The sequence below is a fragment of the Oryctolagus cuniculus genome, chromosome 11 (genome assembly GCF_051225735.1).
Source record: "Oryctolagus cuniculus isolate XC-2025 breed Fujian yellow rabbit chromosome 11, ASM5122573v1, whole genome shotgun sequence".
Classification (NCBI taxonomy): Eukaryota; Metazoa; Chordata; class Mammalia; order Lagomorpha; family Leporidae; genus Oryctolagus; species Oryctolagus cuniculus.
In genome coordinates, this window is record NC_142877.1 from 49,638,060 (window position 1) to 49,664,469 (window position 26,410).

Here is a 26,410-nt window from a genome sequence, read left to right on the forward strand (position 1 = left end):
CCTTCTTTCTCTCCCTCTGCCTCTCTGTAACTCTGCCTTTCAAATAAAAAAAAAGAAAAATCCAGTGAGAGCTTGTGATAGAACTCTTTCCTGTTGCTTAAAGCAGAGAAGCATACAAGAAGGACTAGGGCAGCGCTGTTTGTTTCACTTTTAATTTTTTTTTTTTTTTTTTTTTGAAAGACAGAGCAAGAGTGACGTTGCAACTTCTAGTTCACTCCCTAAATGCCTAAGAAAGTTGGTGCTGGGCCAGGATGAAGTCTGAAGCCTGCAGCTCCACACAGATCTCCAACATCCATGTCAGGGACCCAAGTAGTAGAGCCATCACCTGCTCCAACCCCAGGTGCACACCAGCAGGAAGCTGGGGTTAGGAGCAGAACCAGGACTTGTATCTGGGCACTCTGATGTGGGATGCAGGTGTCTCAAGTGGTAATCCAGTCACAAAAAGATAAATAAGATCAGATTCCATCTATATGAAGCGCCCAGAACAGGCAAATTCATAGGAGACTGTTTAACAGGTATAGATTTGTGTTTTGGCATGATAAAAAAAAAAAAAAAAGTTCTAGAGGATTGGGTAGTTAGTCTAGTGGTTAGCCTGCTGGTTAGAATGCCCACACCCTAGATCAGAGTGCCTATGTTCAATTCCTGGCTCCAGCTTCCTGCTAATGCCGACCCTAGAAGGCAGTGGTGACAGCTCAAGTGTTTGGATCCCTGCCACCTGGCTGTCCTGGATTGTGTCCTGTCTCAACCTGGCCCAACTCCAGTCACCGAAGGCATTTGGGGAGTGGGAACTGTCTCTCTCACAAGATTTATTTTTATTTACTTCAGAGACAGAGTTAAAGACAGAGACACACAGAGAAAGAGAGGTCTTCCATCTACTAGTTCACTCCCCAAATGGCTACAATAGCTGGAGCTGGGCTGATCCGAAGCTAGGAGCTTCTTGCAGGTCTCCCACATGGGTGCAGGGGCCCAAGAATTTGGGCCATCTTTCAAGGCGTTCCCAGGCACATTGGCAGGGAGCTGGATTGGAAGTAGAGCAACATAGAACTGCTTAATCTACTATGCCACAGCACCAGCCCCTTGTTTTTCAAATAATTGATTTTTTTTTTTTTGACAGGCAGAGTGGACAGTGAGAGACAGAGAGAAAGGTCTTCCTTTGCCGTTGGTTCACCCCCCAATGGCCGCTGCGGCCGGCGCACCGCACTGATCCGAAGCCAGGAGCCAGGTGCTTCTCCTGGTCTCCCATTCGGGTGCAGGGCCCAAGGACTTGGGCCATCTTCTACTGCAATCCTGGGCCACAGCAGAGAGCTGGACTAGAAGAGAAGCAACTGGGTCAGAATCCGGTGCCCTGACCGGGACTAGAACCTGGTGTGCTGGCACCGCAGGCGGAGAATTAGCCTATTAAGCCATGGCGCCGACCCAAATAATTAATTTGTTTGAAAAATTCCAAAGGCTGGTAAGGGAAAAGCCAACAGAAGTTCTACCACTCAGTGGATAGGGACAACAATATGGGTAAGAATGAAGGCTGGGGGGAAATTTGTGCTTTTTGTTTTGAAAACAACTTTACTGAGATATAATCTGCATAATTCTATCTGACAAATCGCCTGCATTCAAGATTTGTACTTCCAAAGGTCTCAGCGAATGCACACACCTGACTGCATCACCAGAGTCAAGAGAGTGAACATGCACCTCGTCCCATCCCCTGCCTCTTCAATGCCTCCCTCCTGGCTCACTCCGATCTGACCTCCACCCCAGGCATCCCTGCTCCCAGCTCTGTTTTTATAGATTAGTTTCAATTTTCTATAAATAGAACCTGTTTTGTCTACCTTCTTTTGTTCAATATAATTGAGACTACTTTGTTCATTCCCTTTGGTTTAAATGTTTATTTTCTTTCTACTTGAAAAGCAAAGATAGACACACACACACACACACACACACACACACACACGGGCGGGGGGGGGGACCTCTTCTCTCAGCTGGAGCTGTGCTGATCCGAAGCCAGGAGCCAGGAGCTTCTTCTGGGTCTCCCACATGGGTGCAGGGGCCCAAGGACTTGGGTCATCTACTGCTTTCCCAGGCCATAGCCTGGACTCGAACTGGCACCCACATGGGATGCCGGCACTGTAGGTGGCGGCTTTACCCACTACACCACAGCACCAGCCTGAAATAAATAAATCTTTAAAAAATATTTTTAAAATGGAATTAAAACATGTTTGTTTTGGAGCAAAAACTTTTTTTGAAATCCACAGATGGCTTTTTCATAATAACTTTTTTCATATTAACTTCAAGACCCCTCATACATCATGTTAACATCAGTCAGAAGGTATCTGAGGGGCCTATATTAACACCAGACGAGGTCAATTTCAGGGCAACGAATATGAGTACTTCAAAAAGTTCATGGAAAGCAGAACAGTCAAAATATTCTGTACCAAATAAGACTTGAAAATTCCATTTTCCACGAGCTTTCTGAGGTACTCTTATATCCTTTACTCCTATATGGGACACAGGCATCCATACCACATCCCAACAGCTGGGCAAAACACTCGCTCCGGGTCATGGACTTACAATTCCATTTTATCTCCTCTGGTGGGGTATTTGTCAGTGTTTGCTTTATGGTTCATAGTATTCATCTTCATCACATTCTGTATCTGGGTGGAATTATAACAGTTTGCATATACCAGCATTTCTTCTTTCCAGTCTGTCTGCAGTTGTCATGAATTTTACTTTATTTGTTACAAGCCCCAAAATAACTTTTTTTTATTTTTTTATTATTTTTTTTTTTTTGGACAGGCAGAGTGGACAGTGAGAGAGAGAGACAGAGAGAAAGGTCTTCCTTTGCCGTTGGTTCACCCTCCAATGGCTACCGTGGCCGGCACGCTGCGGTTGGAGCACCGCGCTGATCCGAAGGCAGGAGCCAGGTGTTTCTCCTGCTCTCCCATGGGGTGCAGGGCCCAAGCACTTGGGTCATCCTCCACTGCACTCCCTGGCCACAGCAGAGAGCTGGCCTGGAAGAGGGGCAACTGGGACAGAGTCCGGCACCCTATCTCTTGCTGATATAATGGCCAAGAGAAATCAGAAACCTGAAGTTAGAAAGGCTCAACGAGAACAAGCTATCAGGGCTGCCAAGGAAGCCAAAAAGGCTAAGCAGGCTTCTAAAAAGACAGCAATGGCTGCTGCTAAGGCTCCTACAAAGGCAGCACCTAAGCAAAAGATTGTGAAACCTGTGAAGGTTTCTGCTCCCCGAGTTGGTGGAAAACGCTAAGTTGGCGCATCAGATTTTTAAATAAAAATTGGAGTATTAAAAAAAAAAAAAAAAAAGAATCCGGCGCCCTGACCAGGAATGGAACCCGGTGTGCCGGTTCTGCTAGGTGGAGGATTAGCCTATTAAGCCGTGGCGCTGGCCCAATTTTTGTTTATTTTAAAAGTGTTAAAAAAAAACATACATATGCCCACATAATTATTTTCTGTGTTCTTCACTGATTTGTACACTTACAGATTTTCACCCAGTATAATTCTTCTGCCTGAAGGACAGCTTTAACATTTCTTATACACTGGGTTTGCTGGAGAAGGATTCTTTCAGCTTTTCTGTGTCTGAAAACTTTACAAGGTTGCCTTTGCTTTGGAAAGTTCCCTTTATCTGGTAAAGAATTCTAGGTGGAGAGCTTTTTTTTCCCCTCTTGTACTTGCTATGATTTGGAAAAGATCTGGCTCCCCAAACACATGCAAACATTTAAACCCCTAAGTCAGGGGCTGGTGCTATAGTGTAGCAGGTAAACCATTACCTGAGGAGCCAGAATCCCATATGGGTACAGGTTCAAGTCCTGGCTGCTCTATTTCCCATCTAGCTCTCTGCCATGGCCTGGGAAAGCAGTGGAAGATGGCCCAAGTCCTTGGGCCCCTGCACCTGCAGCATCAAGGGAAACTGGGAAGAAGCTCCTGGTTCCTGGCTCCAGATCAGCCCGCTTCTGGCTGCTGTGGCCGTTTGGGGAGTGAACCAGTGGATGGAAGTCCTCTCTGTCTCTCCTGCCTGTAACTCCACCTCTCAAATAAATACATAAATCTTTTTTTAAAGATTTATGTATTTATTTTTTAATGAACATAAATTTCCGAAGTACAGCTTTTGGATTACAATAACTACCCCCCCCCATAACTTCCCTCCCACCCACAACGCTCCCCTTTCCCACTCCCTCTCCCCTTCCATTCACATCAAGATTAATTTTCAATTCTCTTTATATACAGAAGATCAATTTAGCATATAAAGTAAAGATTTCCAGTTTGCACCCACACAGAAACACAAAGTGTAAAATACTATTTGAGCACTAGTTATAGCATTAATTAAACACCTAAGAGTAACTGTGTATTAATTACAGAGTTCAACCAATAGTTTTAAGTAGAACATAAAAAAAAATACTAAAAGGGTAAAGTATTAAGTTCTTTTTTTTGTTTTCTTTTTTTGTTTGTTATATAGTCTTTTTTTTATTTATTTAATAAATGTGAACTTACAAAGTGCAACTTTTGTATTGTTGTGGCTTCCCCCCCAACCTCCCTCCCTCCCGTGGCCCTCCCCTCTCCCACTCCCTCTCCCATCCTGCCCTTCATCAAGTTTCATTTTCAATTACCTTCATATACTGAAGATCAACTTAGTATATACTAAGAAAGGATTTCAACAGGCTGCACTCACACAACCGCACAAGGTATAGGGTACTGTTCGACTAGTAGTGTTGTTTTTTAGTTTCATAGTAAAACACATTAAGGACAGAGATCCTACGTGGGCAGCATGTACCCAGTGACTCCCGTTGTTGATTTAACAATTGGCACTCTAAATAAATAAGTAAATCTTTAACCCCCCCAAATTGTATGCTAACAGTTAATGGATTCATGTTCACAGGTGGAGACGGCACAGGGAAGGGGATGCTGGTGGAGGTCGTTAGGTCACTGGGGCTGGCTCTTGGAAGGTGGCTCTCTGCAGAGGGCTCCTTTTATGAGCAGAGTGTGTCTGCTCCCTGGCTCACCATATGGTCCTCCCCGGCACGTGTTCCATCGTCCTCATGATACCAGATCACCAGGGCCACCCAATCTTGGACTGTGAGTCCCCAAACTGAACAACAAAGTAACACCTTCCCACCTGAGTAGCTTTTCTAAGGCTAACGACCTCAAAATCTAAAACAGTACTTTAAAGAGGTCTTCTCTCTTGCGTGTTTTGAGTTGCTTCTTATCAGAAAATCTTTGTTCCTAGATACCTAGATACTTTTTTCCCCTCTGGTTGTTTTTAAAGCTTTTTTCTCTTTGCCACTGGATTTGGGTGATTTGTTCATGAAGGGTCCCAGGGGAACCCAGTCACATCCACTGTGCGGGGGATTGGCTGACCTTCTTGGTAGTGAGTTCAGTTTCCGGGTTTATCAAGCTTGGAAAGTTTCTTCCTCTCTTTGGAGATTGGAATTACCCACACAACAGGTGGCTTGAAGTGTCCACAGCTTCATGTTTGTGGTTTTTTTTTTTTTTTCTGTTTTATGTTGGATAATTGAATCTTTTCTCCTTCAGTGATATGTCATCAAACACCTTCAGTGTATCTTTCACCTCACATATTTTAGCTTTCTTTTTTTTTTTTTTTTTTTTTTTGACAGGCAGAGTGGACAGTGAGAGAGAGAGACAGACAGAAAGGTCTTCCTTTGCCGTTGGTTCACCCTCCAATGGCTGCCACAGCTGGCGCGCTGCGGCTGGCACACCGCGCTGATCCGATGGCAGGAGCCAGGTGCTTTTCCTGGTCTCCAGGGTGTGCAGGGCCCAAGCACTTGGGCCATCCTCCACTGCACTCCCTGGCCACAGCAGAGAGCTGGACTGGAAGAGGAGCAACCGGGACAGAATCCAGCGCCCCGACCGGGACTAGAACCCGGTGTGCCAGCGCCACAAGGCGGAGGATTAGCCTAGTGCGCCACGGCGCCGGCCAGCTTTCATCTTTAGAAAGTCAATCTGGTGGGCTGACACTGTGGTGTAGCAGGTAAAGCCACCGCCTGCAGTGCCGGCATCCCATATGGGCGCCAGTTCGAGTCCTAGCTGCTCCACTTCTGATCCAGCTCACTGCTAATGGCCTGGGAAAGCAGTGAAAGATGGCCCCAGTGCTAGGGAACCTACACCAGTGTGGGAGACCTGGAGGAAGCTCCAGGCATTACAGTCATTTGGGGAGTGAACCAGCCTATGGAAGACCTTTCTTTCTGTCTCTTCCTCTGTCTGTAACTACCTCTCAAATAAATAAATAAAATCTTTAAAATATATATATACATTGAAAAAGTCAGGAGCCAGCACTGTGGCGCAGTGGGCTAAAGCCCTGGCCTGAAGTGCCAGCATCCCATATGGGTGCCAGTTCTAGTCCTGGCTGCTCCTCTTCCGATCCAGCTCTCTGCTACAGCCTGGGATAGCAGTGGAAGATGGCCCAGGTCCTCAGGTCCCTGCACCCACGTGGAAGACCTGGAAGAAGCACCCGGCTCCTGCCTTCGGATAGGCGCACCTCCAGCCATTGCAGCCATCTGGGGAGTGAACCAGCTGATGGAAGACCTCTCTGTCTCCACCTCTCTCTCTAACTCTTTCAAATAAAAAATAAAATCTTTAAAAAAAAGAAAAAAAAAGTCAATCTGGGCAATTTTCATGTCTTCCATGACTCTTTTTAAAAAAGATTTATGTATTTGAAAGGCAAGGCAGAGTGACAGAGACAGAGAAAGAGATGGCTTGTGGCGTGAGGGGAGAAAATAAAGATACCTTTCATATAGTGGTTCACTCCTCAAATGGCCACTACAGCCAGGTTCAGGCCAGGCTGAAGCCAGGAGCTTCAAAAGGATCCCCCAACATGGGTAGCAAGGGTGCAAATACCTGGGCCATCACCTGCTACCCTTCCAGGCACATTAGCAGGGAGCTGGATTGCAAGTGGGGCAGCTGGGACTTGAACCAGAACTCCCATATGGGAAGTCGGCATTGAAACCAACGGCTTAACCCTCTGTGCCACAACACTGATCTCATCTTCCATGATTCTAACAAGCTCCTTGAACATATGGGATGCAGTGATAGTAACTGCTTTAATGTCCTCTACTAACAATAAGTGTCAGTTCCGGGTGGGTTTCCACTGAGTTATTATTCTCCACATTATCGTGTTCTCCTATCCTCTGCAGGTCTGGTGCTATGGGCAGGATTGTACTCCCATCTGTACGGCAAAGACCTAAGCCCCAGTACCTCAGAATGTCACTGCCAAGGAGGTGCTTGCAGTGATTAGGGTGGTCCTTCATCCATATGATGAATCCTTATTGGAAGGAATAGGAAACAGACACACACAGAGGCAAGGCCACGAGAAGACCCAGAGAGAAGCTGGTTACCTACAAGCGAAGTGAAACGTCTCAGAAGAAACCAGCACTGCCCACACCTTGATTTCGGACGTCAGTCCTCCAGAATTGATAGAACAAGTTTCTGTCATTGAAGTCATCCAGTCTGTGTTGCTTGTTGACAGCAACAAGCACAAGTTATGTCACTCACTGGATACCGCGCCCTGTGAATCTTTGTTGGGGGCTGAATGTTTTTATATTCCTATTACTATTATTGAGCCTTGCTCCAGGACACAGCTGGTTGGCAACAGTCTGACTCTTCTGATCTTGCCTTTACGAGTACTTAGATAGATCTGGGACTACTTATCTCCCACTACTCAAGCATGACGTTCCTGTGTGTTCTACCCAGCGTCCCGTGGATTACGGTCCTGCCGTAAGGAACAGGGTGCCTTTCCCCTCTGATCTTCCTGGGCAGCTCACTCCTCAGCCTCACCCAGCTTCCTCACATGCACGCTCATCAGGGTCCCTGGTAGTCTGTCCTGTGGACTCCAGATCCACAGCTCAGGGAGCCCCCCAAGCCCCGCCCCCTTGGCGTCCCTCCCTCAAGGCGGTCAGCTGGGGCGGCTATGGAGATCACAGTCCCTTGCTGCCTTGGGCCAAGTATCGTGGTAACCTCTGTGTCCCGTGTTTTGTCAGTTTTTGTTGCGGCTGTTTTGCCTATTTCAGGGAGAATTCCATTGCTGCTTCATTTGGGTCAGAAGTGCAAGTTCTAGATTTCTGTGAAAATGTGTTCACTGTTGGTTTTCAGCAATTGCTCCAACAAAATTGTTGAGGAAAAGTGCTTTACCATTTCTTTCCATTATATTCCCTAAGAAGCAACAGAAGAAGAAAGCCAAGACTCACTCCCTAAGAGCTACATTAAACTTTTCTTATTTTTTAAAAGATTTATTTATTTATTTGAAAGGCAAATACCGAAAGAGAAGGATAGAGAGAGACAGAGAGAGATCTTTCATCCACTGGTTCACTCCCCAAATGGTCCCAAGGACCAGGCCTAAACCACAATGAAGCCAAGAGCCAGGAGCTTCTTTTAGGTCTCTCACGTGGGTACGGGTACCCAAGAATGTGGGCCATCTCCCTGTGCTTTCCCAGTGCGTTAGCAGAAACTTTTCTTAGTTGTTAGGTGCAGATTTTAATATTAAATCTTCAGAATCTTACTGGAACACAGTATCAGGAGTCGCTTCACTCTACAAAACTGAAAACTGTAAGGCGTTCATAAAGCACATAAGAGCAATTCATAAATATCCCTTTGTCCCCCCCAAAATTAAAAAAAAAAAAACATGAGGGCTTTGTCAGCAGAGCTGAACAGCTGAGAGGATCTCACTTTCCTCAAAGAAACAAACACGTCTTACCACTCGGTTTCAGGAGCTTTACACACCACACCATTGCCCACCTAGCTTTTCCTTTACAGCTCTTTCCCACCCCACTGAAACTTTATGCATATTTATGTGCTACTTTTTCTTCTTTGCTGTTTCTCCTTTAAGAAAATGTAAGCACTGCAAGAACCGAGATTGTCCCACTCTCATGCAATGTTTTATCAGCATCCACCAGCCTTTGGTATGAGTACACGCACACGGTACTCTGGAAACGTGCCACGCTGTGAGAGGCAACTGCCTGGCATCTTTCTCTGTTCTAAATTTTTATTAAGAACTCTTTATTAATTGAGAGAGGAACAGAGTAAAAGAGATGGTTCCGCCAAGGCTGCCTTTCACCATAGTGATGGCCATCTCCCGGGAGACTGACACCTGGGGCTCCCTCCCCAGGCCCTGCAGAAGCTCCTTCAGTTTTCTCTTGAGGCCCTGGGCTGGCCCTGGCAGGCTCCCAGCTGGCCTGCGCTGCTGCAACAGTTCCTTCCTCCTGGAACCCTAAGGCAAGTATCACATGTCCTACAATGACCGTCTTCTTTCCTTTCCCATCGATTCTGCCATGATGTGCTGTGTCAAAGTGTCCTGTGTCCCCAGGCTGTGAGAATCTCTTTTTTTTCTACCTCTCCACAGTCCAGCTGGCATTCTGCACTGCATCACATCAATGAAGTGAGGGGCTAAAAGACAGTACACCCTGAAGATAAATCGGCAGATAAAAATGTCAGAGCAACAAAGGAGTCATTAAGAAAGGGAGAATGTAAAGCTGATGAACTGTCTCCAGTTACCCCTCTATCTTCTCTCTACCATGGCCATCACCAAGACCTCAGGGTAGGGGGTAGAGGGGGGCAGCATTGTAGCACAGAAGGTTAAGACACCGCCTTGGGCACTGGTTCTGTCCTGGTTGCTCCTCTTCTAGTCCAGCTTTCTGCTGTGGCCAGGGAGTACAGTGGAGGATGGCCCAGGTCCTTGGGCCCTACACCCACATGGGAGACAAGGAGGAAGCACCTGGCTCCTGGCTTCGAATTGGCGCAGCGCGCCAGCCACAACACACTGGCTGTAGCGGCCACTTGGGGGTTGAACCAATGGAAGGAAGACCTTTTTCTCTGTCTCTCTCACTGTCTAACTCTGCCTATCAAAAAAATAAATAAAAAATAAAATAAGACACGATCCAGCTCCTGCTAATGTGCCTGGGAAAGCAATGAAGGATGGCCCAAGTGCTTGGGCCCCTGCACCCACATCGGAGACCCTGAATAAGCTCTTGGCTCTTGGCTCCTGGCTTTGGTCTGGCCCAACCCTGGCCATTGCGGCCAATCGGGAATGAACCAGCAGGTGGAAGACATCTTCGCTCTATCTCTTCCTCTCTCTTTGTAACTGCCTTTAAAATAATAAATAAATTACATCCTTAAAAAAAAAAAAAAAACTATCTTGGTGCAAGATCTGATATCTGCCACACATGAAAACAGACAAACCCAACTCCCTGGGCACAGACACTATCTTCAGGCATCTTTACAACCTCAGTGCCTTCATGGCATCTCACAAAGCACAGTGACTACTCAATAAGATAACCAAAGGGGAGGAGCTGGCACTGTGGCACAGCGGGTTAAGCAGCCATCTGCAGTGCCTGCATCCCATACATGTGTTGGTGCAGGTCCCAGCTGCTCCATTTCTGATCCAGCACCTTGCTGATGCACCTTGGAAAGCAACAGAAGATGGTTCAAGGCCTTGGGACCTTGTTCCCTATGTGGGAGACCCAGATGAGACTCCTGGCACTGATTGGCCTAGCCCCTGCTGAAGTGGGCCATTTAAGGAATGAACCAGCAAATGAAAGATCTCTTTCTCTCTCACTAACTCTGCCCTTCCAATAAATAAATAAGTCTTTAAAAAACAAAATAACCAAAGGGCATCTGACACTGGTGTGGCCATCCCCAGGCAGGAGCAATGGGATATCTCAGGACCAGGTATGGCACAGGCCAAGGATGTTGTATGCATTATTAGGAGAAGAAAACTCTTCAAAGTCAAAAGCCTATTTCCTCCAGGAACCTGAACTATTGACCAAAGTGGCTGGCTCTGATCCTCAACTATTCTTGCCTTCCTATCATAATAGGATAGTTCAGCCAATGTATCCTAACCTTGCAGGAGATACCACTAATCTGACAAGCAGTGAAGACAATTTGAACTTTCTTTTCTCTATTTTAAAGTGTCAGGGCCACTTCTTTCAACCTTCAAGAATAAACCTGGGGCTGGCACTCTGGTGTAGTGGGTAAAGCTGTTGCTTGCAGGCCTGGCATCCCATATGAGCACGGATTCGAGTCCCCGCTGCTCCACTTCCGGTCCAGCTCTCTGCTATGGGCTGGGAAAGCAGTAGAAGATGGCCCAGGTCCTTGGGCCCCTGCACCCGCATTGGAGACCTGGAAGAAGCTCCTGGCTCCTGACTTTAGATTGGTCCAGCTCCAGCTGTTGTGGTCATTTGGGGAGTAAACCAGTGGATGAAAGACCTCTCTCTCTCGCTGCCTTACAAATAAATACATAAACTTTTTTTTTAAAAGAATAAACCTGAATTCTAGCACTCTTGGATTTGCTAGTCTTCCTTCACAGACAGCCCAAACTCTCCCCGTGACACACATCTGCTGGCATCTCCTGTCACCTTCTTAGGCATCCCCATACAAGGTAAACAGGTACCCAGGATGACGATGGCTGAGCCCACGAGGACCATCTCAGGACCAATTCTATTTAACCACTACCACACTTGGCAGTTGCTGAAGGAACTCTGAGGTAGGAGTTCTGTGTAGGTCCCAGCTAATCACCTGACCTTTCCTCAGCTCCTGTGGGCCTTCCTTCCACCTCCACCTACGCCTCACTCGGAGCCCCTCCACACTGCGGTGTGTGCAAGGCAGACAAGCCAGGCCAGCGCTTCAAGTCACGGCTGACGTGGTCTCTCAGAGAAACCACCTTTGCCATCCATTCTTAAACCATTACGATTTAGAAAGAGGAGTCCCTGCTATACCCCTGCTGTTAATGAGAATGCAGCAAGTCTGACAAGGGCCGACAGACTGGGGAGCTGAACGGGAGAGGTCCCGAGTGCCATCTCTTCCTTCCTCCTTCTCAGCGGACAGCGTGCTGCTTATTTCCCAGGAAAGCAGAAGGAACCCAAAGGGAACTCCCACATATCTCCAGCCACACAAACCTCCCCACACCTTTCACTGCATCCCTTGCCCGCCCTACTGTCTGCTTGGTCTTGGGGGCAGGAGTCCTGTTCCTTCTCACACCCACTGCCAGTCTTTCCCTGTCTCCTGGATTATTCCCAAGAGCACACCAACAGCACTGGTCAGAAAACCCACGTGGTGGACCTGGATGAAGCTCCTGGCTTCGGCCTGGCCCAGCCCTGGCTGTTACAACCACCTGGGGAGTGAACCAGCAGACGGAAGATCTCTGTCTCTCCCTCTCTGTAACTCTGCCTTTCCAAATAAATCTTTTTTTTAATTAATTTTTTTTATTTGAAAGGCAGAGCTACAAAGAGGCAGAGGTGGGGGAGGTGCTATCCGTCCGTTGGTTCATTCCCCAAATGGCCACAATGTCTGGAGCTCAGCAGACCCAAAGTCAGGAGCTTCTTCTGGGTCTCTCATGCAGGTGCAGCTATCCAAGGACTTGGGCCATCTTCAGCTGCTTTCCCAGGCCATAGCAAAGCTGGATGGGAATTGAAGCAGCCGGAACTCGAACCGGTGCCCTAATGGGATGCCGGTACTACAGGTGGTGGCTTTACCTCTACGCCACAGTGGCGGCCCCCAAATAAACCTCTAAAAATAAACAAAAACTACCTTTCTCTTCGCTTCTCCCTTGAGCCCACTCCATCAGGATCTCGCCCCCACCACCCAATTAGACACTCTTACCAGCTCCAAGCCTGCATCACCAAGCCCGCTCACAGATCGTGTCTTCTTCCACAATGGGCTTTCCTCCTGAGACTGCCTTCACAGTTTCCCCAGCTCTCCTGACCCGCAGCCCACACTCCTGCCACATGTCGTGAGCCAGAGGCTCCTCATCCCCCACAGAGGTCCCAGGCCCAGACCTCTGACCCCTCTTCTGCCTTGACTCACTTGCTGGGCTATCTCAGTCTACCGTGTGGATCTAGCACCACTGGCAGGAAGCTGTGGTCAGACACGGGCCCTAATCAACCCCCGAACTCCTGACTCCACTTGGATGCCTCACAGGCACCTCAGAACGTCCAAAGCGAGATATGACTGCGCTTTCCAAGGCACATGCTCATTCTACAGTCGTCCTTGCTATGGCTTGACTGTACTCTCCAAAGCTAATCGTGACTTTTTTTTAGGATTTATTTACTGGGACTGGCACTGTGGTGCAGGTTAATCCTCGGCCTGCAGCGCCAGCATCTCATATGGGCGCCAGTTCTAGTCCTGGCTGCCCTTCTTCCAATCCAGCTCTCTGCTATGGCCTGGGAAGGCAGTGGAAGATGGCCCAAGTGCTTGGGACCCTGCATCCGCATGAGAGACCAGAAAGAAGCACCTGGCTCCTAGCTTTGGATCGGCGCAGCTCTAGCTGTTGCAGCCATCTAGGGAGTGAACCAAGGGAAAGAAGACCTTTCTCTCTGTCTCTCTCTCTGTTAACTCTAATTCTCAAATAAATAAAATCATAAAAAAGATATTTATTTATCTGAAAGGCAGAGTTACAGAGAGGCAGAGGCAGGCAGAGAGAGAGAGAGAGAGAGAGAGAGAGAGAGAGAGAGAGAGAGAGAAAGAAAGATGTCTTTCATCCACCTGTTTACTCCCCAGATGGCTGCAACAGCCAGAGCTGAGCCGATCCAAAGCTGGGAGTTAGGAGCTTCCTCCAGGTCTCCCATGCGAATGCAGGGGCCCAAGGACTTCGGTCATCATCTACTGCTTTCCCAGGCCATAGCGGAGAGCTGGATTGGAAGTGGAGCAGCCAGGACTAGAACCAGCGCCCATATGGGATGCTGGCACTGCAGGTGGCGGGCTTTACCCGCTAGGCCACAGCGCTGGCCCCTCATGTTGACATTTAATGGTTACTTCAGTAGTATTGGAAAGTGGACCTTTAAGAGGTGGCTTCACACTCACACTGTTTCTGAAGTGGGCTGGTGAGCTCTGCTACTTGTTGGACAGTGCCTTCTGCCAGCCTATGATATGGCACAAAAGCCCTCACCAGATGTGGTCCCTATCTGGATCTTTCCAGCCTCCAGAACTTTCCAGCCAAATAAACTTCCATTATTTACAACCTAACCAGTGTGGGATATTCTGTCAGAGCAACAGAACATGGATGAGGACAGAAAACTGGTACTGAGAAGTGGGGCTGTTGCTACAAAAAATACCTGAAAATGTGGAAGTGGCTTTGGTACTGTGCAATGCATGGAGGGATGGGAGAATTTGGGGGAGCAGGCTAGAATAAATCTGTATTACCATGAATGGAGAATTAAGGGCAACCCTAGGGAGGGCTCAGAAGAGGAGGGCTGTGGGGAAAGTCTGGAATTTCCCAGAGATTACATAGTCACGACCAGAATCCTAGCAGAAGGGATGGTAATAAAAGCCACTCTTTCAAAGTCTCAGACAGAATAGAGCAACAAGGTAGTGGAAAATGGAGGAAAGCAGTCCTTGTTATAAAGTAGCAAAGACCTCAGCTGAGCGGGATTGTGTCTAAGCCCTAGGGCTTTATGAAACAAAGATGCTAGAGGTGTAAGGGCAGGCTTTTCCACCTAGATTTCAGAAGATATGACAGGCAGCCAGCGGTCCCAGGCTGGGAGCTGTCAGAGAGTCTCCACTGGGCAATGTGTGGTGGAGCTGCAGGGGCAAGGCTACCCTCAAGACCCCAGAACTGTAAGGTTACCAGGAGAGCTACAGGGGTAGGACTTCAGCCCAGGAGAACTGCTGAACCCCCAGAGCCACAGGGGCAGAGCTGCCTGGAACCCTGGGAGCCCAACTCCTGCACCAGTGTGCCTAGAACATGGAGGCGCTGTCAAGGGATTTATTCATTAGCTTTAAGATTTCACGTCATTTTCACTGGTGGGTTTCGGACTTGCTTATCTGGGTTACTCTTTTTCTTCTTGCCTGTGTCTCCCCTTTGGAATGGTCTGTCCTGTGGATGTACTACCATTGTATTTTGGAAACAGATAACCTCCTTTTGATTTCAGAGAGACTCAGCTGGAGGAAATTTGCCTCAGAATGAATTGTTCTTTATTTTATATTTTTTGACAGGTAAAGTGAGACAGTGAGAGAAAGAGAGAAAGGTCTTCCTTCCATTGGTTCACTCCCCAAATGGCCACTACAGCCGGCGCGCTGCGCCAATCTGAAGCCAGGAACCAGGTGCTTCCTCCTGGTCTCCCACGCGGGTGCAGGGCCCAAGCACTTGGGCCATCCTCCACTGCAATCCCGGGCCACAGCAGAGAGCTGAACTGGAAGAGGAGTAACCGGGACAGAATCCAGCACCCCAACCGGGACTAGAACCCAGGGTGCCGGCACCACAGGCGGACAACTAGCCAAGTGAGCCACAGCGCCAGCCAGAATGAATTGTTCTTTGAGTCTCACCTATATCTGATTCTGATGAGAATCTGGACTTGGGAGTGAAGACTTCCAGGAATAGGGTGGAATGCTTTGGTTTCAATGCCCCTCTCTGAAACTCACCTTGACATTTAAAGGCCACTATAGTGAGAATCAGGAGGTGAGATCTTCCAGGGGTGATTAGGTCACAAGGGCTCCACCCTCTGGGACGGATTCATGCCACTATCAGTGGGGTGGGTCATTTATCCCGGTAGTGGCTGTGCTACAACCACTGTAACCCTGCTGTGTGTACTCTTGCTCCCACCTGTGCTCTCTAGCCACCTGGTGCCTTCCCCCAAGTTACAGCATAGCACAAAGGCCTCACCAGCCATAAGCCTCATCAGTCTTGGGGCTTTCCAGCCTTCAGAACTGTGAGCCAAATAAACTTATATTGTTTGTAACCATCCAGTCTGTGGCATTCTGTGATTCTGTGACAGCGCAGAAAATGGACTAGGACACCCCCTTCTCAGCACATGGCAACTCCATTCTCCTAGCTGCTCAGACAAAAAAAAAAAAAAAAAAAAGTCTTGTGAATTGTATCTGGCTTTCTCTTTCACATTCCTACATCTAGTCCACAGCAAATTCTGTTGACAGTTCCTTCAAAACATATCCAGAATTCCACACTCCTCACCTCCATGGCTACTGCCTGGTCCACCCCCCCCCCCCCCATCATCTCTAACCTGGATGATGACCACATCTCTTGTGTGGTCTCCCCACACCACTTTCCCTCCAGTCTGTGGGTGCCAGAGAGAGTCACAAGATAGCACATCCATCACAGCATGCTATTCCCTACTCTAAAGCAGCAAATGTCCCCTTGTCAGAAAGGCCTCTTGCCCGCCCCAACCGCACACAGACCGCCATGCTGTCTTGTCCACAGCAACCCCCTCACCATCTCTGCTTTTCTCGTTCGTGCTGAGTACCCGACATGTCACATATTACTTGACAGCATGTAAAGTCCAACCAGTATGTAAAGTCCACAAGAATATGGTCTGCATTTCCTGCTGTGGCCCCAGTATTCACAAGTATTAGGGCACATACGGGCTTCCAAACTTCGTTGGGAAAAAAATGACCAAGCAATACTATTAAACATGCTCTAGGCCAGCGCCGCGGCTCAATAGGCTAACCCTCCACCTAGCGGCGCTGGCACACCAGGTTCTAGTCCCGGTCGGGGTGCCGGATTCTTTCCCAGTTGCCCCTCTTCCAGGCCAGCTCTCTGCTGTGGCCCGGGAGTGCAGTGGAGGATGGCCCAAGTGCTTGGGCCCTGTACCCCATGGGAGACCAGGAGAAAACGTGGCTCCTGCCTTCGGATCAGCGCGGTGCGCCAGCCGCAGCGCACCAGCCGTGGCGGCCATTGGAGGGTGAACCAACAGCGAAAGGAAGACCTTTCTCTCTGTCTCTCTCTCTCTCACTGTCCACTCTGCCTGTCAAAACAAACAAACAAACAAAAAAACATGCTCTAATACCAACAGATGTTGGTCATACCTACAGAAACACACCAACTGGTTGAGGAGCCGGAACAAAGTATCTCTGAGGCAAAACAGGGAAGGAGGAGCTAACAGAGCTTGCTCAAAGCCCTCAGTCATGAGTGATGACAATGAGATGGTCACATCAGAAGATATGGCTGAGAGAATTATCCCCACACCTGGGGAATCAATTCTGATCCCACTTCACAGACGAAACAACGCACTTCAGAGTTAAGCAGCTTCCCCAAGCCACAGAACCTGAAAATGCCCACTTGAGAACTAATTCTCCATTTCAGCTTTCGTTTAAAAACATCAAATCATGGTAGAAATATTGGATTGCGCTAGAATGGGGACCAAGCCTAAACGAGCACTCCTTCTGATAATGGGACACTTCAGTCTGGGTGTCCCAGGTATTGGATGCTCTGGAAGCTGGCCCTCGGTATAGGATGAGGCAAGGGGAAGTGGCTCACCCACTCTCCATGCCCAAGGAGCTCTCTGACCAGGCACAAACCTGTTGACGCCCAAGTTGTGTGGCATCAGCTCCCTGTGAAGAGCACTGACTTGGTCTGTCAGCTTTCAAGGCTGTATCACACATTTCTCCTGCAGATTTCATTTTGGAAGGCAAAGTGCTCTACAAGGAAGAGAAGGAGAAGCTAGAGTCTGGAACAGGGTCCTGTCCTCATTGCTGTCAGCACACACCTGACAAGGTGACCATCTTCATGCCTCTTTCCAAAGTTGTTTCCATGAGTGTCTCAGAGCTCTGAGTCTGCCCAAAGATATTCCCCACAGGTTAGACCTGTTAGTCACCATAAAAGGCAGGCTACTCCCTTGAGAAGGGAGGGTGTGCACTGGCAGGAAGGAACTTTGAACCAAGCAGAGATACAGGACACAAAGGCTGAACAAACCCAAGACACACTGGAAGATCAAGCCCTGGTGTTCCAGGCTCCTGGCTGGAGTGTGGCCACCAGTGGAAGGAGGCAGACCCAGCAGGGAGCAGGGCGCAGCAAGGATGCCACAAGCAGAGCCCAGCCCCTGCCTTGTCGCCGGCTTGGCACACACTGTCCTTGGGATGGGGAGGAGGGGGAAAAGAGGCAAAGCAGACTTCACAAAAGCCAGCTCAGAGACGGATGCCAGGCAGGGAGGCTCAGAGGGCGGAGGAGACAGATGTTAACCTGCTGGCAGCTTGGATGAAGCCCCTTCTCTGGGTCAAGGAAGAGCTGGGAGTGATGACCATGCTCTTTGGTATCGGCATGGGAGAAGAATCTGGCCTTGAACCCTCCCCAAGTGGCTCACTGATCTCTGCAGATCCTGTAGACCTGGCCTGTGGGTGGGAGAGCAAGGGTCAAGCCAGCTGACTACACAGACGCTGTACGCTCACGCCCATCTTCTCAGGGTCCATGTTACACCGTTCATGCCTTCAGTGCACACTCCCGAGAAATCCAGGGCCGCTGAATGGAAGAAGAAAGGCCCTTCAAGGCCTCACTTGTCCAGCAGACAACGTGCAAGGCAGCTCTTCTTCCCAGGGAGTCCAGGGTTGATGTGCTAATCTGATAAACAGTCACCATTAAAAATGACCTTTCATGGGGCAGTCGCTGTGGCACAGTGGGTTAAGCTGCTGCCTGTGAGACCAGCATCCCACATGGGTGCCGATTCGAGTCTCGGCTGCTCCACTTCCGATTCAGCTCCCTGCTAATGGTCCGGAAAAGCAGCAGACAATGGCCCAAGTGCTTGGGCCCCTGCACCCACGTGGGACACCTGGGTGATTGCTCCTGGCTTCAGCCTGGCCCAGCCCCGGCCATTGTGACCATTTGAGTAGTGAAAAAGCAGATGGAAGAACTCTCTCTTTCCCTCTCTCTGTAGTTCTTTTAAATGAATGAATGAATGAAAAATAAATAAATGTTTTTCAAAAATTACCTTTCAGCCAAGAAATTTAAAACACAAAACAAAAAACCATGTTTTGGTTTCTTTTGACCTCCAAAAATATTTTCCTCTGAATCAGCTTCAGGAGTTAAAAAGAAAAAAATGTTGGTGACATCACACCCAAAGCCCAAAAAAACCCAAAGGAACAAACAAACCCAGCCAGTCTTCTCTGGAAGGACTGGAAGATCTGGCTGCTCAGGGGCCACACTCCTGAGGGGCAGCAGAGGACAGGCGAGGGGCTGCTGTCCCTGGCCGCTCAGGGACCACACTCCTGAGGGGCAGCCAGAGGACAGGCGAGGGGCTGCTGTCCCTTCCAACAGAGCAGGTTCTCTCTACTTCACAGCTGTGAATCCCCCTCTCCCAGAACAAACATAGATATATTCTTTTGGGGGACACATGTGTGAATTATATTTCACATTTCAGTATACGTATCAGACGTGTCATTCACTAGCCTGAATCAAGAAAAAGGGGAAAAAAAGCCTAAGTATGTAAACTAGGGAACAAGACTAGGGAAACAGCCCTACGGAGGAGAAGAGCTCAATTAAATGGATGATTTTCTAAGTCACTAAAACTGAACACAGAAAGAGACAGCAAATGTAAACATGTCAATGACCTAGAAGATACTGTAATACTTATCTAGTGTTGTATTCTCAAAAAGCACCAGGCTCAGGCAGTTACACAGAGGAATTCTACCAATTTTTAAAGAAACCAATCTTTTCAAAATATTTAAATTGGCTAAAGTGGAGAAATAGAAAACTTAATAAAGCAACTGAAAACACTAAAATAACTTGGTAAAGACAGCATTAAAAAAGAAAACTATAGACTTCTTTCACAAGCAAATGATGTAAAATTCCTAAATAAAATACCAAAGGACCCTCGCTGTACAACAGAATTCATCCCAGGAATGCAATGATGATTCAATAACATAAAACTTATTACTACAATTTAGCATATGGTCATTCCACAGATACTAAACAGGCACTGAAAAAAATTCAACCACCATCTCTGATTAGAAAAGTCGAGGAGCTGGTGTTGTGCCATACCAGGTAAAGCCACCACCTGCATCGTCAGCGTCCCATATGGGCGCCAGTTCACGACCTGCTTCTTCATTTCTGATCCAGTTCCCTGCTAATGGCCCGGGGAAAGCAGTGAAGGAAGGCGCGTGAGCTTGAGCCCCTGCCACCCACATGGGAGGCCCAGAAGAAGCTCCTGGCTTTGGCCTGTCCCAGCCCTGGCTTCTGTGGCCATTTGGGGAGTGAATTAGTAGATGGAAGATCTCCCTGTCTCTCTCTGTCTCCCCCTCTCTGTCACCTTGCCTTTCAAATAACTAAATGAATCTTTAAAAATAAAAATAAAGAGAGAGAGAGAGAAATGCAAAGAAAGAAAAGAAAAATCAGGGCAGATAGCCTAATGGTTAAGAGCGCTTAAAACACTGGCATCTCACTTTAGAGTGTCTGGGTTTGACATTCTGCTCTGGCTCCTGACTCCAGCTTCCGGATAAGCAGATAATTGGAGGCAGTAACTGGGTGCCTGCCACTTATGTGGGAGATTGGGACTGAGTTCCTGGCTCCTGGCTCCAGTTGTCGCGGGCATCTGGGGAGTGAACCAGTGGATGGCAGCTTGCGCTGTCTCCTGTTCTCTCCACCTCTCAAATAAATGTAAACAAAAACTAAATGATCAGCTACACAATCCTTGTAAAATAAAATAACTAGTATGACAGAAACACTAAAAGCATTCTCACTGAAGTCAGAACTAGTCAAAGATAACTGGTAGAATCTCTATTATTTAACTTTGTTCTGTAAATACAATACAGTCGGAAAGCAACAAGAGACTTAAAAATTGGAAAACAAGAGACAAAATTATCTATAGTTGACATGATAGCATACCTGGAAAATGCAAGAAAACCAACTGCAAAAACTACTGGAAACAATACAGTGAAGTTACTAGCTACAAAACTAATAAGCACACTAATTAAGAACATGTAACAATAAAGGATCACATTTTCAATAACAGAAAAGGTAAATCAACTAGGAATAAATTTAAGAAATACAGTTTATTTTTTTCAAATATACCAACTGTAAAAAAGACATTTCTGAGACAATCTGGCAAACGTGTATGTGGACTGGATATCAGGTAATACCAACATTAGACAATAAGCTACTGATACAGATAAACAGAAAAGTACTACTGTTACATATTCAAAATGTCCTTATTTATTCAAGATACACTATGAAGTATTTATGGATGAAATAATTGGCTTTAAAATACTCCAGCACCCTACCCTACAGAATGCAGAAGGGAGGAGGGACAGACAATTCAAGATCAGCTGAACACTGAAAACTGCTGAAGCCAAGTAATATATATGAGGAGGTTCACTACATTGTCTTCTTTTGTCTGAAAAAGCCCAAAATAAAGATTCTGGCTGGTGCTGTGGCATAGTGGGTAAAGCCGCTGGCTGCAGTGCTGGCATCCCACATGGGCGTGGGTTCTAGTCCTGGCTGCTCCACTCCCGATCCAGCTCTCTGCTATGACCTGGGAAAGCAGTGGAAGATGGCTCAACTCCTTGGGCCCCTGCACCCACGTGGGAGACCAATACGGATTGGCACAGCTCTGCTGTTGTGGCCATCTGGGGAGTGAACCAGCGGATGGAAGACCTCTCTCTCTCTCTCTGCCTCTCCTCTCTCTGTGTAACTCTTTCAAATAAATAAATAAATCTTTAAAAAAAGATTTAGATGTCCAAAGGTGAGTCATAGAAGACATAAATAATTGCAAAAGTACACAATAGGCTTATAAAAACACACAAAAATGCTACCCAGCAAGTAATGCAAATGAGAGCTATAAATAAGATACCATTTTCATTAGGCAGGCCAAAATATGTAGTAACACACAGTAGTGACGGGGTAGGGGTAGCAGGTAGGCAATTTATACTGACAATGGAGTACAAATCACAGCAACGTCTTTGAGGAGTAATTTGGCTTTACCTTTCAACATCACAAACACATGGCCCTTGATCCAGACATTCCACCTCTAGGAGTTGACCCTACAGATATTCACTCACTCAGCAAATACCTTCTGTCACCTAGGCACTGGAGGTACAGCAGGGGAGAAATCAACATCCCTGCTCTCACGGTGCTCCAGGAGACGGGGGCAAAGCCACAAAGCAAGGATGCTGGCACTCAGGTCAAGGACAAGGTCAACAAGGACCTGCTGGTCTGGGAAGGCCTCTTCAAGGTGCTGAGAGCACAGGAAAGAACAAAGCACAATTCACGGAAGCTGCAGCAGGCTGGGGCAGTGGGTAACACACCACTTGGGATGCGCGCATTCTATATTGGGAGTTCTTGGGTTCAAGTCCTGGCTCAGATCCTGATCCCAGTATCCTGCTTAATGCACACCCTGGAAGGCAGGTGACAGCTCAGGTACCTGGGTCCCTGCCACTCATGTGGGAGACCTGGGTGGAGTTCCTGGCTTCTGTTTCCTGCCTGACTCAGTCCTGGCTATTACAGGCATTTGGGGAGTGCACAACAGAACAGACCTTCTTTCTCTCTTGCGCGCCCGCGCGTGCGCCCTTTCCTTTTCCTTTTCTCTAACATAAAATAAATTTTAAAAGTTTAAAAAGAATATCCAAAAGTTAAAAGTCAATCTGAGGGGCCAATTTTGTAGTGTAGCAGGTTAAGCTGGTACCTGCAACACTGGCATCCCATATGGGCATTGGGTTTAAGTCCCAGTTACCCCACTTCTGATCCAGTTCCCTGCAACTGTGCCTGGGAAAGCAGCTGTGCCTGGGCCCCTGCCACCTACATAGGAGATCTGGATGGAGTTCCAGTCTCTTGGCTTCAGCCTGGCCCCAAACCAGTCATCAGGACCATTGGGGGAGAGAACCAGTGGGTGGAAGATTCTCTCTCTAACTCTGACTTCCAAATAGATAAAATAAATAAATACTTAAAAAATAAAGAAGTTGACCTGAACTTAGAATAGTTATTACCGGAGACTGGTAAGGCTGGGCAAGGGCAGATGGAGGGCGACTGGGCGACACAGTCAGCTGGGGTAGAAGGTTCTAGAGTTCCCCAGCGCAGTGGGTGACTGCAGCTCACAGCAATGTAGCACAGCCTGTGTGAGGGGAAGGCCGGGGAGGTGGGAAGGCTGGGGAGGTGGGGACGCCGACTGCCTGATGTGTTCAGTTTGCTCCATGGGCACGTGTTGAAATACTGCACAACTTTTTAGCCTTCCTTCCCCGGGTCTTGCTTTTTATTCCTCTTACAGCCGTTTGTTTATTTATCCAAAGGATCCCTGGCCTACTTGACTGTTTCTCTTTGTTCTCTGACACACCACCAAGAATTAATCAGGTCCTTTTAAGACAGTCCGTGCTTCAAGGAACGTGCCAGGTCAGCATTATTTCCCTGAAGATTATTGCGCATAACAATTCGATTTTTTTTTTCCAAAGGAGGAACTTTCTGTCTTATCTAGGAGATATGCTAAGCCTGTTAAAGTGCATTAGGGTTAATCATGAGTCCTTAATGCAGACAAGCCTTCCCACCGCAGAGAACAAACTAGTTCCACACAATACATTCATGAGCTGCTAGATAATTTCACAGGCACACAAGCCAAAACTGCCCCTGCCTCCCGGCAGGAATGAGAACCCATTCTGGGGCATCCCTGGCTTCACCTTTAAGCAGCGAAGTTGAAATTTCCATTTTCTTTAGGGGCTGTCTGCGTAAACATTTAACATGGAAGCGAGCAGTGTCGACGGAGGGCATCCCAGCTCACCCCAAAGGAAACGACTCCATCACCCTTGAGAAACATCGCATCCTAACTTCTTCCACCACGCCACGAAACAGCCAGGCTTCAAACCGCCAGGAGCAGCGCGCTCCGCAACCAGCCAGATCCGAAGGAAGCCAGCAGCACAGTGTCCCTGAGAAACACGCTCCTGCCTCGGCTTTAGCACCAGCTTTACACAACCGCCTGCCTCCTCTTCCCCAAGGAAGGCTTCAGCACTCCGCAGCGATGCCCAAGGACACCCAGCCCTGTGCACCGACTCCAGGCGCCAGACACCTGCCCGCGAACACTGCCCGCCCTGTAGCCGCTGAGATGCGGCGCATCCTTGCTCTCTCCGTCCTGGACAGCGCAGGTCGCCTGCGGCTGACACTCCCTGGCCGGAGGTCCAGCAGTTCCGGGCTCCCCTCCGCCAGCTCCGCGCCCAAGGAAAACAGGAGCCAGAACAGGTGAGGGGCGCTCGGTTGCGGGGCCGACCCCTCGGCGTCCCGCCGCCTACGTGCCCAGCGCCCCGGGACTCCCCCAACCCCAGTGCTGTTCGCCCTTGCCCGGTCGCGACTTTCGGGCCGCCCCCAAACCCTTCGCGTAAGGAGTCCCGCGACCCCGACTCAGCCGGGAAGGGGCAGGGACGCAATGCCGGGTTCACGTTGCCGGCCGCGGGGTGGAGGGCGCGAAAAGGGCGCCGGACACGTGAGGAGGTGGGCAGGGGGCTCTCCGAACCGGGAGGAAGATGCAGGGGGATGTTAAGGGCTACCGGAGGGCCAGGTGAGGGGTTGCAGAGAGGTCGCCAAGAGGACACTGGAGTGAGGGGCAGGTGGAGGCGCTCCTGCAGGCGGATAGCCTGAGGAGGGGTGGGGGGTCGTGGGCTTCCAAAGAGCCGCACCTGCGGGCCAGGTGCGGGGGCTCCCGGCCCCCTGCGCCGCGCCTCACCTGCCCAGCGCCCGCTTCATGCCCGCGTCGGCTGCGCTGCGCTGCTCGGCCGGCCCTTTGCCCGCCAAGCGCAGATTCTGCTTCAAGCGGCAGTCGGCGTCCAGCGCCGCGGCGGCCGAGCCCGGAGAGGACGAGCCCGAGGCGGTGCAGCGCTCATGCTCCAAGGTGACGGGCTCGGTCCGCTTCCTCATCCCGCGGCCGACAGGGCCGGCCGCCCACGGCGCCCGCTGGCCTCGCCCGCCCGCCTACGCCGGCCTCGCAGCAGCCCCTGCTGCTCACAGCCGCCGCCGCCGCCGGGGAGCCCGGAGCCTGCCGCCCCTCACATCCCAGCCCCAGGCCGTGGCGCCGGCTACGGATCAGCGGCGGGCCGGGTCTGCCGCGCTGGCCAATCAGCGCCGGGCCCCGCCAGCTTCGGCCAGGCCCCGCCCCCGGTGCCGCCGGCCCAGCGTCCCGGGCGCCGGCCCGCAGCCATCTTGGAAGAGGGCGGCCGAAGCCGCAGCCTCGCGTCATCAGCAGGGCAAGGCTGAGCTTTCGAGTCCCGGTGGCCAGGGCGCCAGGCTCCCTCAGGCCTGGGGAACGGCTTCGCTTGGGCGCCCAGGACCGTTGCCTGTGTCCGTAGTCCGACCACGACGCAAGGCAAAGGTTCCTCTCCTCACCTGGAAGTGTCATAAAGGAATATAAGAGCAAAAGAACAAGGAGCAAGCCACAGTTACGTTCTTTAGACTTGCAACTACTTATCCAGGAGGCTTTCTCTGTAAAAAAAAAAAAAAAAAAAAAAAGGCATTCAGGTAATTAACTTTTAATAGGAAACAACTATTTTATGTTTGCTTTGAGACTAAGTGAAAAATTAACTGTTTACTCGTTAGAAATCTGTATGACAGGTTAGATTTTTATAAAGCAAATAAAACTATCTGATGGCAGGAAATCCGTTTTAAAGAAACATTGGTCGTTGTGGAACCCAAATTAAGTACTAACTCAACTCATCCTGAAAAGGTAAAAGGAAAGAATAAAGGACCGTTTCACAAATTTAGATTCACAGCTTTGGTTTTCTTTACTATGGTATTAATTTTACAAATGATCTACAACAGAGAGATTATTTGCTTATTTATTCCAAGGTTAACTTCTGTAATGTAAACATTTGTGTCAGTTTGCAAACTCTTGGCAACTGACAAAGATAAATTGGAAATGCCTTTAGAAGTTCAGTAGCTCCTTAGCTTTGTAAAGATACTTTGAAATTGCAAAAGACTTTATTTGTTACTAGGTATCACAACTCACATTCAAATTTGTGTGGATTTCTCCAAGTACACTTAAAAATACAAAGGAATTTCAGTGGTTAATTATTTTTTTTATTTATTTATTTATTTATTTATTTTTTTTTTTTGACAGGCAGAGTGGACAGTGAGAGAGAGAGACATAGAGAGAAAGGTCTTCCTTTTTTGCCGTTGGTTCACCCTCCAATGGCCGCCGCTGCAGCCGGCGCACCGCGCTGATCCTGGCAGGAGCCAGGAGCCAGGTGCTTTTTCCTGGTCTCCCATGGGGTGCAGGGCCCAAGCACCTGGGCCATCCTCCACTGCACTCCCTGGCCATAGCAGAGAGCTGGCCTGGAAGAGGGGCAACCGGGACAGAATCCGGCGCCCCAACCGGGACTAGAACCCGGTGTGCCGGCGCCGCAAGGTGGAGGATTAGCCTATTGAGCCACGGCGCCGGCTCTAATTATTTTTTTTAATATTTTATTTATTTGAGAGGTAGAGTTACAGACAGCGAGAGGGAAAGGCAGAGAGAAAGGTCTTCCATCCGTTGGTTCACTCCCCAAATGGCCCCAAGGGCCACATCCATATGGAATCCCCACACGCAGGCGGATGATTAACTTGCGCCACAGTGCCGGCCCCTAAGTGGTGAATTCTTTACTGTAGTTGCACGTACAATAGTGGAAATTTGGAAATTCAGAAATGAACTGTACAAAAAAAATGGTCTCTATCAGTCACAAAATCCTTGTAAAAGGAAAACAAGAAAGGGAGTGCTGGAAAGAAGAAAGAAATGTA

General features: G+C 48.8%; 1 protein-coding gene across 1 annotated transcript in view; it reads right to left on the reverse strand.

Annotated features, from left to right (window-relative positions):
* The window catches only part of ABHD12 (abhydrolase domain containing 12, lysophospholipase), a 90,333-nt gene extending 65,587 nt beyond the window's left edge, over positions 1-24,746 (reverse strand). The window contains exon 1 of the mRNA XM_008275443.5: positions 24,369-24,746. Within this exon, the coding sequence (XP_008273665.3) occupies positions 24,369-24,559 (191 nt within the window). The 5' untranslated portion in view covers positions 24,560-24,746. The remainder of the gene's footprint in view (positions 1-24,368) is intronic.
* Between the last annotated feature and the right edge of the window lie 1,664 nt (positions 24,747-26,410).